The 14333-nt window shown below is 37.5% G+C and overlaps 1 protein-coding gene across 10 annotated transcripts in view; it reads right to left on the reverse strand.

Annotated features, from left to right (window-relative positions):
- The window catches only part of PHKB (phosphorylase kinase regulatory subunit beta), a 232896-nt gene that overhangs the window by 164136 nt on the left and 54427 nt on the right, over window positions 1-14333 (reverse strand). For all 10 annotated transcript variants that reach the window (XM_017519449.2, XM_017519443.2, XM_037735191.1 and 7 more), the window contains 2 exons: window positions 8170-8277; window positions 4034-4114 (listed from right to left, as the gene is read on the reverse strand). In XM_017519449.2, coding sequence (XP_017374938.1) covers window positions 4034-4114; window positions 8170-8277 — 189 coding nt within the window. The remainder of the gene's footprint in view (window positions 1-4033; window positions 4115-8169; window positions 8278-14333) is intronic.

The raw sequence follows: 14333 nt of genomic DNA on the forward strand, positions 1-14333 counted from the left end.
GCGCCATTGCACTCCAGCCTGGGTAACAAGAGTGAAACTCTTGTCTCAAAAAAAAAAAAAATAATAGAATAAAATACCTATCTTTAAAAGTCTTAGTATACAAGGAAAAAACATCCCATCTTAAAAAATATATCTAACAAAGTCCAACTAAAAACCACTGCTAAAAATAGCAGGCTGGCTCCCAATTATTCCTAATCCTAGTATCTAAGCCTTTGTGTAATCCCTGCCTACAATGAATAGGGCTGACTTGTATAATTAATAGAATATTGTATAAGTGTGACTTCTGAGGCTGGGTCATAAAAAGCACTGTATTTTTTATCTTATTTGCTTGGATCACTTGCTCCAGAGGAAGCCACCTGCCATGTCGTGAGGACACTCAAAGCAGCTCGGTTGGAGAGGCCTATTGCTAATAACAGCTGGGGAGAAATTGAGGCTTCCTGCCAACAGCCATATGACTGAGCCATCTCAGAAGCAGGTCTTCCAGCCTCAGTAAATCCTTCAAAGGACTACAGATCCAGCCGACATCTCGAGTGCAGCTTCATAAGAGACCCCAAGCTAGCACCGCCCAACTTAGCTGCTCCCATATTCCTGACCCATGGACTGTGAAATAATAAATGTTTAATCTTTTAAGCCACTAAGTTCTGAGGTAGTCTGTAACACAGCAAAGGATGACTAATACAGTAAGAGAGCAATTCCATGTGTCATCCAATCTGAAACATGATATACTTGAAAAGAGCTGCTAGGTCATATGGTAGAAAACATCTTTGCAAAATAAAAAGTAAATGACACATGAGTCCATAAAGGAGACTCCCACAGGTCTTATGTTGAACAAGCACCTACAGTTTTGTGTACAATTTTTATTATAAGGTTTGCAACCTAAGTGTGCTCTTAACAACTTCCATAAGAGACACAAAAAAGTATCTTAAACAAAAAACAAAACTTGGTTGATATATAAATTTGAGGGGGTACTTTGACTTTAAATGAAGTAAGTTTCTCTGGACCCACTTCTAAGTGATTTCTTTCTTATTTCTATGAATCTACTTTTAGAAAATTTATTAATGGAGAATGTCAGGAAATGAGACATGGAATGCCATGTAGATTACTTTGCCCTCCTCCAACACAGATGTAAATAAGTTATCTCCACTAGTAGATAGAAGGACTGACTTAGTAAACTTTATATTTAGGTCTAAGTTTAACATATATGATGAGTTTCTCTCTAAAGAAAGCGAACAGCCGTACAATGGCAGAACTACAGAACTTTTTCTTTTCAAAAGTTTTTATTTCTAATAAAAAATGAATACGACCAATGCACACAGCAAGACTTGTATAGACACTAGGAAATACTGATACCAAGGAAACATGGTACACCTGTGTGGGTAAAGACAGGCGTTAGAAAACTAGCATACACTACTGTTCCTGTCCTTAGGAAACACATTCTCCAGCAAAGTTCATCGCCACAAGCACGGCCACTCAGTAGGTTCACAGGCCCTTTGTAAGCATACACATGATCCTTAAGTCCATGGCCTTCTCCCAGAGGAACTACAGTATAGATTCGAAGTTTAAAAAAACAAGAAAAACCATAAAGATATGATGAGCTGCAAAAGAAAGGCTTCTCAAAAACCCTAAAGTCCAGACAATGCAGTACCTATATTCCATTACATATGTGTGTGTGTGTGCGTGTGTGTGTGCGTGCATACATATATCTCCAAACTCTGAATTCTTCAATCTTAAGAAAAATAAGCATTAAGCAAATTTTAAATCTTATAGTAAATAGAGAAGGAAATAAATGGTAATCCCACTGACATCCTGGGTCCTTAGATTGCCTTAAAATGTGAATGTAACTAGAAACTGAAGATGTGACAGGGTTAAAGAACTAGCCAACCCAGAGCCTAAGATACAGTTAGAAAAGAAAAGGCTTCAAAGTCAAACCACTTTTCAAAGAATTAAATCCTCTGAAATCTTTAGATGAAAGACATTTCATTCACTGAAAGATTCTATGCAGGTCCATTTACTGACTCTCCATACGATCCAACACATTATATAGAATCTCAAGGAAAAAGATGGTGAGCAGAAATGACATGTTTTATTACTCTAGGATTTTTAAGTGTACATATTGAAGGCTACCGATAATTAGCTACATAAAAACTTCACATATAGTAAATAAAAATCATAAGACAAAGAAAAGCCACAAATAAGAAATTTTTTTAAAAAGTAGTTTAAGAAAGAAAGAAAATATCCAAAAATTTTAAAGCATACATAAGCCATATAAAACCAAACGGAAAGATTAAAGCAATATAATATTCACAAAAAATGGCAGTTGAGAAATAAAAATATAAAACGAATTATGACATACATGCGAAAGCAAAAAGTAAAACTTTTATTAAAGTTAAAAGTAAATTACTAAACAAGGCTGGGTACGGTGGCTCACAACTATAATCCCAGCACTTTAGGCGGCTGAGATGGGCTGACTGCTTGAGCCCAGGAGTTCAAGATGTGCCTGGGCAACATGGTAAAATCTATCTCTACAAAAATACCAAAGAAATTAGCTGAGCATGGTGGTATGCATCTGTAGTCCCAGCTACTGAGGAGGCTGAGGTGGGATAATCACCTGAGCCCAGGAAGTTGAGGCTGCAATGAGCTGAGACGGTGTTACTGCACTCCAGCCTGGGCAGAGAGAGTAACACACTGTTTCAAATATATATATAACAAAACAAAGGCACTGCTAACTAAGGCAATTTCAACTCTATCATTTTACCTCCAGTAACATTAGTGTGAAAGCACTTGCAAGCAATATTAGTTCCACTAATTGTAAATGGTTATCATACCATGTTCCACAGGGATCTGGGACATATCTCGCAGTGCTTTGGAGATATTATTGGTGGAAAAAAATGAGAAGCTAAATGGGCTGGTTCTGGAAGGCCTGCTCTTCTCAGTCAGAGTCATGCCTCTTTTATTTGTTTTATATTTTAGCATACTCCTTAAGATTGGTCTAAAACAGGAGTTTCCCAGCTCCTCCCCCACCCCAAATGCTTGAATAATCCCACTTCACAATGTTATAAACACTAACAACTATTTTGATAAAATGCAAACAGAATTCTTTGACAAATCAAATAGAAGAAACCATAATGACTATTCTTAATTTCTTACTATCATAATTGCTTCATTATTTATCTTCACTTCTAAATAGAATTTATTTATTGTATAAGATTATAAACTCATAAGGGTGTATGAGAATATAAACAGAGGGCAGGGCTACATGTACCTATTTCACAGCACCCTCAGCACAGTCCAACGATGATTTTGGTGTTGAGTGTGTGATTTAATTGTTCTCCTTGTATGGATCACAGGAAAGGGATAACAAGCATATATAGTATATCTACTCTTTCACAGAGTTCTCACTGCATGTACCAAATAATAAAAGCTTTTTGCTCCCACTGTGGCACATTTCAAAGTATGTCAGCCCGTGTGCCTTTGTGTTTGTTCAAGCATTAATGCCTCTGAAAAAAAAATGCTTCTCATCTTTGGGATATGAATTCTTCACAATTTTCCTAATAACAATAAGAACATGGTATTTGTCTTTTGAAAAACATGAAGAACGCTGCTGAGATCCTACAAATAAAAATAATATAATAGGATAAAAGTTTCTCTTTACTTTTGAAAGGTAGGTTACAAAATGCCATGATGTTAATTAAAAAAAGACAATAGTTGAGAAAATCTGCAAATGCTATTTTGCTTTCATTGTTACTAAAATTTTTTAAAAGTTAGATGTTTTTATTTTAGATGACCTAAAATAGAGTCTTCATGGGAGTCAAGTTTTACAATCTGTTATACATTGTGTTCATTTTAAAAGTGTGATGTATTGTAGATATAAAGATTTTTCTGACTGAACAGCCAACCTCTATTATCTGATTATATAAATGTAATAGGAATTCATTTTTCGGCAATCAAAAATAAGATGTGAAAACTAAAAAAAAGAAAAAATAGATATTTTCAAAGGTGAAATTTAATAGTAGAAAATTTTGGGAAATCATACCTCATCAGTGTTGTAGACAATCTGGAGTCCTGAGGAAATCATTTCCACAAGGTAAAGCAGATAGAGTGACACTGCATTTATCTGCAACAAACAGCAACAGTAAAAGGTTAAAGGAAGCAACCCAAACAAGTTATAACATTAATTAATTAAGGCTAAAATTACAAGTCATTTCCTCTAATAGGGTCATAAAACTATTTCCGTTCCTACTGTGAAATAAAGGTGTTGTGAATTTAGTTCATAATACAATCCCAGCTTTGCATGTAAAATCTAAATCCTCAAATTCTCTGCAATGGATAACACTGGATTAGGGAAATGGCTTCAAATAAAATCATTAACAACTGTTTCTACATCATTTGTTTTCTTTACATGGCAAAAAGGACTTTGAAAAAAAAGAATATATCATTTGATTTTTAAGATTTATTTTCAAGCGTTGGGTCTAAAGTCCCTCTACTTTGGAATAGTTTTGCCCCACAAGCAGTATAAATGTCTATCCATCTCAAATATATGTAAACAAAAAAAGTTATTTGGCAAGAAAGACATTATGATGATGCCAGTACACCAGAAACAATAGTCAGTGCATCTTGAAAACAGCCGTATATTCAGTAAATACAGAATTTCTGTAAATAACTGCAGGAACATATTAATGTTAATGGTATAGCATACATTTTAAAACATGTTTATGAATAAATTAGTTTTATGAACAAATGAGGTATTATTTTAGTGATTAAAAATCGATATTTTATGATCCAAACAACAACAACAAAAAAAATACTAATATTCACTTTAACAAAAAGGACACTTACAGAATCCTGAATGGGACCTGTGAATTGTCTCAGGTAAAGAAGCAGGAAACACACATACCACAACAGGGACAACCCTTGTGTGGTTATTTTTGATGTCAACTTGACTGGATAAAGGGATACCTAGACAGCTGGAAAAGCATTATTTCTGGGTGCATCTGTGAGGATACTCCTGGAGGAAGCGGCATGTGAGCTGGCTGACTGAGGAAGATCTGCCCACAAAGTGGGCAGGCACCACCCAATTGACTGGGGGCCACCCAGATGGAACAAAAAGGCAGAGGAAGGGTGAATTATTGTACTCATACGCCTCTCTTCTCCTGCTTTTGGACATCAGAACTTCAGGCTATCCAGCTTTTGTCTCCAGGGCTTCCTTCAGTGGCTCCGTGGGCTTTCAGGCTTTCATTCTCTAACAGAAAGTTAAACCACTGGCTTGTATGGTTCTGAGGCTTTCAGATGTAGACCAAGACACATTAGCAGCATCCTTGCTTCTCCAGATTGCAGATGGCCTCTTGTGGGACTTCTCAGCCTCCCAAACCGTGTGGGTCAATTCCTCTAACCTCTTCTTCCCTCCCTCTCTCTCTCTCTCTGTCCTTCTCTCCATTCTATTGGTTCTGTCCCCTTGGAGAATACTGACCAATACACCTTGAAAACACAATGCTAAATTTAAAAAGCCAGTCACAAAAAGATCATGAATTATATGATTCCATGTATATGAAATGCCAAGAGTAGGCAAATCCACAGGGACAGAAAGACTGGTTGCTGCCTAAAGCTGGGGGGTTTTGGAGAATACAGGGAATACAAGGGGTTTTTTTTTGCACCCTAATGGGTACACGTTTCTTTGTGGAGTGATGACAATGTTCTAAAATTGGTAGTGATAATGGTTAAAAACTTTGAATATACTAAAACCCATCAAATCATATATTTTAAATAGGTGGATTACATGCTATGTGAATTACCTTTCAATAAAACTGTTATTAAATAATAAGAAAAAAAAGGCAGTGAAAAACTTCACTCAGCCAGGAAACTGTAAACCTGAGTTAAAAACAAAGAGGAAGCAAGGTGTGATTTTGTTCCCACAGAATTCTAACATAGATCATTACCCTCTAACAGCCAGAGTGGTTATGTCTCCCATGACTCTCCTCTAGCCCAACTGAGTGACAGATGGAAAATTGGGGCAGAAAATTATTGGTGCCCTGGAAGCCTTGGGCAAAGCAGCCGAGGACCTGCCACTGCTGGAGGCCCGCTCAGGAACCAGGCTGATCCTGGGTGTCTCCTGACTTCCTGGCACTCAGAGTCCATTGGGTGTCAGGGTCTTGTCAAGGTCCAAGTGGGCCACACAGGAAGATGCAGTATTCTGGTTTTGGGTTTTTTAGACTTACACTAACTTTTTAGTGACTATTCTTAAAACATGGCTGCATGGTGAGAAGGGTTTCATCCCACCGCCAGGCTCCCCCAGATGTTCTCTTACAACACTGACACTAGCCTGTCAAAAATGACTTCAAAGAAATTTCATTCCTATGGGCAGCCTTTTACAGGAACACCTCTAAGAGCTCTCTGCTCTGACTTTTGAGATGCTTCTGTGAGAAAATGTCAATACATGGCAAGTTGTAAGTGGCCTGCCACATAACAGGTTGACCAAAATTTATCTAAGGCCAACTATGTGCGAAGCATTGAGCTGAATTCTGGGATACAAAAATAAATGAGCTGTTATCTTCTGAAAAACCCTATTTCTGATAGTAGACATATTTATCAAGGCAAAGCACATAAAATCTGATTATGTTATAGTTATAAGGTTAAGGTTGAGAAACTACATATTCATAAAACACTAATTCTCCAAGGAACTGTTTACAAATAAGTACAAGAGTTTCTGCTGCATAGAAATGAGAGTACTGCACTTTCTGTGTTTAGAGAAGACATACTAAAGTAAGACATTTCAGATCTCTAGAGAGGGACTATAAAAAGGAGATACTCTTAATTTAGTAAGGAATATATGAATAGTAAGTATTCTATCCCAAAGACAGAGAATCAAATCACAAGCAGAAAATCGATTAAAGATAAATAGAATATATTTGTATCCGAGAAACAAGATAACAAAGTGTCCAGCTAAAAAACAATACACAGATGTGAGGGGAAAAAATGAAAACAAAATATAAACCTCATAGTGTGTTCTAATCATAGGTATAAAACTTATAAGACAAAATTTATGAACTTCAAAAATACCTTTTGGAATTACATTTCAGTGGCATTTTCTAGCTTTATTGAAGGCTGATACATTAAGAAATGAACTGCTAGTTGGGCATGGCAGCTCACATCTATAATCCCGGCACTTTGGGAGGCTGAGGTGGGTGGATCACAACATCAGGAGATAGAGACCAACCTGGCTAATACAGTGAAACCCCCTCTCTTCTAAAAATACAAAAATTAGCCAGGGATGGTGGCATGCACCTGGAGTCCCAACTACTCAGGAGGCTGAGGCAGGAGAAATCACTTGAACTCAGGAGGCAGGGTTGCAGTGAGCCGAGATTGTACCACTGCACTCCAGCCTGGGTGACAGAGTGAGATGAGACTCCATCTCAAAAAAAAAGAAATGAACTGCTGTGTAACAAAACTAGTTTGCTATTACACCACTGTCAACTGTCTTTTTTTCCCCTAGTTCCTAAATGTTGAAATTCTTCTAAATTTAATAACATATACAAACTTTTGTCACCAAAAGAATTGTAGGCTTCCTTCTTTTGCACAGAAATAATATTGTGATCTATCCATATACCCTTTTTGCTTGAGGACCAAGAGTTCAATTGGATTTAATGTTGAATCGCAGCAATTAACTTAGCCCTGGCGGCTGGCATGTCACTTTCTTCTCCATTTCAGGGTTGATTTTATACCTCTATTTTGAACAATTTATAAAATCTAATTTAAAAATTATTTTTAAACAGCCTCAAATCTTCTATGACAGGGCTCTCCCACCGCTGGGCCACAGATTGCCACCGGTTCATGTTCTGTTAGAAACTGGGCTGCACAGCAGGAGGTGAGTGGTAGTGAGTGAGCATTACTGCCTGAGCTCTGCTTCCTGTCACATCAGCAGTGGCCTTAGATTCTCATAGGAGCACAAACCCTATTGTGAGCTGCATATGCTAGAGATCCAAGTTGTGTCCTCCTTATGAGAATCGAATGCCTAATGATCTGAGGTGGAACAGTTTCATCCCCAAACCATCCAGCCCCTCTGCCATCCGTGGAAAAATTGTTTTCCACAAAATGGTCCCTGGTGCCAAAAAGGTTGGGGATCACTGTTTTATGCTATAGAATACAAGGAGAATAAAATTTATAATCTCTTTTTACCTGAAGATGACCATATTCCTCATACGAGAGCAATTCATCTCCTGTATGCACATTGAAAACAGAGTGAAGACATGTTGTTGGGCGTGGATCCTGCTTAAATTGCTGGACCTATGATGAAATATAAAAGTTAAACAACATCTGTAGTTCACAAACTCACCCAAGACTATAGATTATAAACTATTTCTCATGACACTTTTCAATGAACAAAGCTAAGGCAGAGGACGAACAAAGCAGGAATGTTACCTTTTCTAAAGAAAGAATACAAAAGGTTCGTAACGTCCAACTTAACAGAGTTAACATGATTCTCAATTGATGTTTTACATGCATAGCAACTTAGGTGTAGTATAAAGCAGATTACTGTAGTAACAATGGCTTTTGCGGTGTTTTGCATCTTATTATTTTAGAGTAAAATTCTGCTTTATGTTGTGGGACAGGATTTCAGTGATTGTATTACACTATGCTGTTATTTGGAAACGCCTACAGAACACTCATAATGAAAAAGTATCGCAGGCCAATTCTAGTTCAATAAGTGTTCAAAATTCAAATATGATTTCTTTCTCTAAGGCTCACAAATTTTAATGTATGCTACTGTTAACATGCTTTCATTTCCCTTCCACATATACTGTACTCTCATTACTAAGGCATTAATTCTAAGAGAACATAGGCCACACCATTATTTATTAGCTAGACATTAAATTTTACCATTTTAAAATAAGTAAATACCAAAATAATCCAACAGAAAAACTCTGGGGACCAAAAAACCCACCCACCTCTTTAGGGCCTTTTCAATTCAACATGGCAAACATTTACAGATGCCAAATACGTGACAAGTGCCGTGATAATTCCTGGGAGTCTGAGATAAATAGGAACAAAAACCAAAATGAATTGAAAGATATATAGCCCTAGGTAAAGGCAATGATTTACTTCTCTTTTAAAGAGAAATAAGAGACATAAATGATGATAATACCTAAGTGGTTGCAATCTTGCCTTGTTTCAGTTCACTGCAAAACTACATAGAACCGTGTTTTCTTCTCCATCTTTAAAAATTCTTCCTATCCTTAAAATACCATCTTAAAAAAATCTTCTTTATATGTTTTGAACCCTCACCAAAATTCCTTCCTCTGGACTCCAACAACAATGTAGTTGTCACTCAATTGTTTTTCCTGTTTTGTACTTTTACTAGTCGTGTGTATCTTCCTGTGATATTGTATAATAAACATTAGGTCTACCTTCCTAGTTCTGGGCACAGGGCTCCAAGAACCCTTAGAATTTATTGAGCAACAAGGGCAAAAAGAACATCTTTTGTTCATATAAGTCTTTTTTAACCATACCTGAATTTTTGCTAATAATGTGACTCTTGACAGGTCCCTAGATAGCTTCAAGATGGGGGACTGATTGACAGAGGAACCAACCAAGTGATTAAAGGGTTGGAACTTTCAGCTCCTTACTCCCACACCTTACTTCAGGGGAAGTGTAGAAAGGGAAAGCTGGCAATTGAGTCAGTCACCAATAGCCAGTGATTTAATCAATCATGCCTATATCACATGATTGCTATAAGAACCCTAGATGATGCTGTCTGGAGGGCTTCTGGGTCACTGAACACATCTGCATGCCAGGAGGGTGGTGCACCCCAGACTCCATGGGGAAAAATGCTCCTGTGCTTGGGACCTTCTGCACCTTCTACCACTTTATCTGGTGTTTGATTATGTAGAAAATAAAAATAAATAAAAGATCCTCTTCAAAGCTTTCCTCTCAGTTCATTATAAATAATAGCTTCTTTAAAAGTTAATTTACTCTAGACCTTTTGCTAATACTCCTCAATAGCTGTTAGTTATAATAAAGAAATAAGCATATCCAGTGTTCTTAGTTTTTACACTTCAATCTAGATATTTGCCCTGACACGCTTGTACAAGCCCAGGCAAGTCTTAGATCATAGCTTATTCCTCTTATTCCTCTTCCTTATTTGGAAGTAGTTTTGCCTCTCTAAGACTTCCCCAAGTTATTTCCTTTTTTCCTTTGTTCTCCTCCGCCTTTACCTGTTTAGGAAAGTTTTAAGCTGTTAGCCAACCGGGTGCAGCCTAGCCTGTGAGGTCCAGTTCCAGGCAATGGAATCAGAACACAGTAGTAGAGCAGACGTGTTAGATATAAATGGCTATAAATGGTGCTGTGTCCTTTGTTCAGTTTATTCTCGTGGCAAACTGCTGGCGAGTGCACCCTTTCTGCAGAAAGTAAAGTTGCCTTGCTGAGAGAAAATTTATATTCAAGTGCTACTTGTTTTGTGGCACCAAAAATTTACATGTAACAGTTTATATCCTTAAAAACAAACTGGTAATAGTAAATAAAGTGCCTCCCAAGTTCTGTGAGCTGTTGAAGGCAAATTATTGAAGCTAAGGAATTATTGTAGCCAGGTCAGAGAGAATTGTGTTACCCACTACTTATAATTGGTGTCTGAAGTGGGGGGTAGTCTTGTGGGACTGAGTCTTAACCTATAAGATCTGTTTTAACTCCAGGTCACTACTGGAAGAATTGCAATAAGCTGTATAATTATCCAGTCGGTGTCTCAAATTTGAGAACTGCTTGGTGGTGGAAAATGTGTCAGAAGTGTTGAGAGTAGACAAAGCTTTCCTGTAGAGTCCCACCAGCTTGTAAGCTTCCAGAAGCTATGCTGTCCAACATGGTAGCAGCTAGCTACATGGACTAATTAAAATTAAATTACTATTAATTAAAATTAAATAAAATTAAAAATTAAGCTCCTCAGTCACAATGACCACATTTCATGAATTCAATACCCATGTGTCACTATGGGTACTGTACTGCTCAAAAGTAATATGGAACATTTCTATCATCATAAAAAGTTCTATTGGGTACTGCATTGCTCAAAAGTAATAAGGAACATTTCTATCATCATAAAAAGTTCTACTGGGCAATATTGTTCTAGAGAGATGTTACATATTTACTATCTCCAATAGCCCTACACAAACAAATACAGCCCTCCCTGTGATTAAAGAACCTAATCAACAAAATAAAAGTCTGAACCTATCAGTACGTAATCAGGATATCAAGATCTAAAAAGTGGGTACAGTTAGGCATGTATGTTCTCTATTAATAAAGTGACGAAGCCATCTGGTGTTCAGAGAAGACAGCTATCCCTTCGCAATATCTGAAACTGCTGGCAGTATTAGGAACCTACACAAATAGAAATACATGTGGTCACTCTTTTATTATCTCAAAGTCCTAAATATTATTATGATTGCCTATAAAAAAATAGGCAAAGTTGAAGCAAAACACATTTTAACCACTTGATATAGCTCTAAAAGGATAAGGTTTTATCACTTTAATAAAGTAACGGCTGCAGTTAACAAGGTAGTGTTTGTCATTTGTCTTGAAGACATGCAAGGATCCAGTAAGACAATTTATATTCAATCACTATGACAGGGGAAAAGCAGTTGCTAAATGATTAAAGATGCTCAAATGGGGGATTATGTAAGTACATTTTGAGTTTTAAAGCCATTAAAAGACAAGTAATTTAAATTTTCAGAAAAAAATTAGGTCCAAAGTATAAGCTTTGAAGATTAATGGGGCAAGCTGTATGCCAATTACAAAGAAAAAGTTCTCTTGAAAGAAGTCAAAAACAAGAGGATGCTAATTAGTATTTTATACGACTCTGACATCTGGTAAGTAAAAATAAAGATAATAATTAAAGCAAAATTTTCTAGACTAAAATAAATCTAGAAAAATGCCTCGTCCACTTGTATTTTGCTTAGATTTTTTGTGAAAACTTTTATAATTGGGAATAAACAGTTTATCATTTGGGAAAAGGTAATTGAGTATTTTGTCATCCATTTTTAACTCATAGCCTTAAAACATGCCTTTAAAGGGAAAAAAAATCTTCTCATAAGGGAATCCTGGAAAAATAAGTTTTATAAAATTTTAATGATTTCTTGTTAATTAGAAACAATTTAGCATTTTAAATAAAAAAATTAAGTAGATAATTAGATACAGAAAAATTTATAGCCTATTATAAAGCAAATGTCTACTCTCCAAACTAAATGCAGATTGAATCAGCTCTAAAAACTCTGAATGCCTCTCTGTAAGCAGAATTATAAAAGAGAATAAATAAGAGAATAGGTATGTGCACACTAAGAGGTAAAACATAGCTGACACTAATACGCAGGCATTAGGTAAGTGTCAAGACAATAAAACACAGAAAACAGACTGCTCTAAATTCTGTAAATAAATCAAGGAAAGTCTATGTATTCACTCAAATTCATAATAAACATAAAATATCTCTTAGCTGGTATTTTTAGAAAATACATCAGGAAGTGTGTTTTATGATGAGAAATCAATAGAAGTGGAGAAGGGATACTGTCTAGGTCATGATTTTACTTCAAAAGACAAAGAACATGAGGCTAGAGGTCAAGCAGTGAATGAACAACACAAACGTGCTTTGCTTTAGTTTTAAGGAAGGACCAAGAGAGAAATATGTCACATTTTATGATACGTGCATATTCCCTCTTGCAAGAGTATTGTAAAAGAAATGGCCAAGAGTGGAGGAAATGAAAGACAAACACCAATAAGGTGTGAAGGTACGGTGGAAGGCTTTGAGCTGAGTGCATGCTTCAGTCTCCCTGTGTCAGTCCCTCACACTCATATGCACTAGAATAATATTCTCCTTACAATTCACATTTACATTAATGGTCTATATCATAGCTACATAGGATTCTTTATAATTTAAAGAATTTAAGATAGTTTAACTCAGCCAGGCATGGTGGCTCATGCATGTAATCCTAGCACTTTGGGAGGCTGAGGAGGAGGATTGTTGAGCCCAGGAGTTCAAGACCAGCTTGGGCAATATAGTGAGACCTTGTCTCTATTTTTTTTTTTTATTTTGGAGACAGAGTCTCGTTCTGTCACCCAGGCTGGAGTGCAGTGGCTTGATCCTGCCTCACTGCAACTTCCGTCTCCCAGGTTCAAGCAATTCTCCTGCCTCAGCACCTCGAGTAGCTGGGACTACAGGCACCCACCACCACACCCAGCTAATTTTTTTTTTTTTTAGGAGAGACAAGGTTTTACCATGTTAGACAGATGGCCTCAAGATCATGTACTCAGGTGATCTGCCTGCCACAGACTCCCAAAGTGCTGGGATTACACGTATGAGCCACCATGTGTGGCCCTTTATTTTTAAAATTAAAAACAAAAACAACCTTAGGTCACACTCAAACTGTATTAAAAGAAAACATATTACAATTGTGATGACTGGTTAGTAACGTTAAGTAAGAAACTCAGAAAAGGCCATTAACAATTGGCTAATGGCCAAGCGCTAATGATCTACATCATAGCTACATAGGAAAAAAAAATGATAATCCTTTATAATTTAAGGAATTTAAGAGAGCTTAAGTTGGTGGGGCATGGTGGTCACACCTGTAATCCTCGCATTTATGGGAGACTTGGGAGGAAAAAATTGCTTGAGCCCGGGAGTTCAAGACCAGCTTGTGGAAACATAGAGAAACCCTGTCTCTACAAAAAAATACAAAAATTAGCTGGGTGTGTTGGTGCACACCTGTAGCCCCAGCTACTTAGGAGGCTGAGGTGGGAGGACTGAGCCTGGGAGGTCAAGACAGCAGTTAGCTGTGATTACACCACTGCTTTCCAGCCTGGGAGACAGAGAGAGACCCTGCCTCAAAAAGCCAACCAAACAACAACAACAAAAATCAAATGGCTAACCATGCCACAAGGAAAAGACCTTAATCCAAGCTTGTCCAAGCCATAGTTCATGACAGCTCTGAAAGTAGTTCAGCACAAATTTGTAAACTTTCTTAAAACATTTTAAGGGGGGACGATCCAAGATGGCCGTTTAGGAACAGCTCAGGATTGCAGCTCCCAGTGAAAGCGCAGAGGGTGAGTGGACGGCGCGTTTTTATTGCCCACACACTAGGAAATTCCCGGGTGGAGGTGCTCCACGGTCGCCAGTGCGGCTGTTTCGCCTAAAACGACGGTGCCGGCCGGGGCCGCTGCTTTGCCCCTCGCGGCTGCTTTCTCGGCGCTGCGGTTCTCCGTACAAAATACACCGGTACGGGTACCCATTTGGCTGGCGATTGGAGCCACGGGAAGTCACCCAATCGCCGGTTCAAAAAGGGGACTGAGCAGAGAACAAAGACAGTAGA

This window comes from Cebus imitator, unplaced genomic scaffold (assembly GCF_001604975.1).
Source record: "Cebus imitator isolate Cc_AM_T3 unplaced genomic scaffold, Cebus_imitator-1.0 Scaffold748, whole genome shotgun sequence".
NCBI classification, from domain to species: domain Eukaryota; kingdom Metazoa; phylum Chordata; class Mammalia; order Primates; family Cebidae; genus Cebus; species Cebus imitator.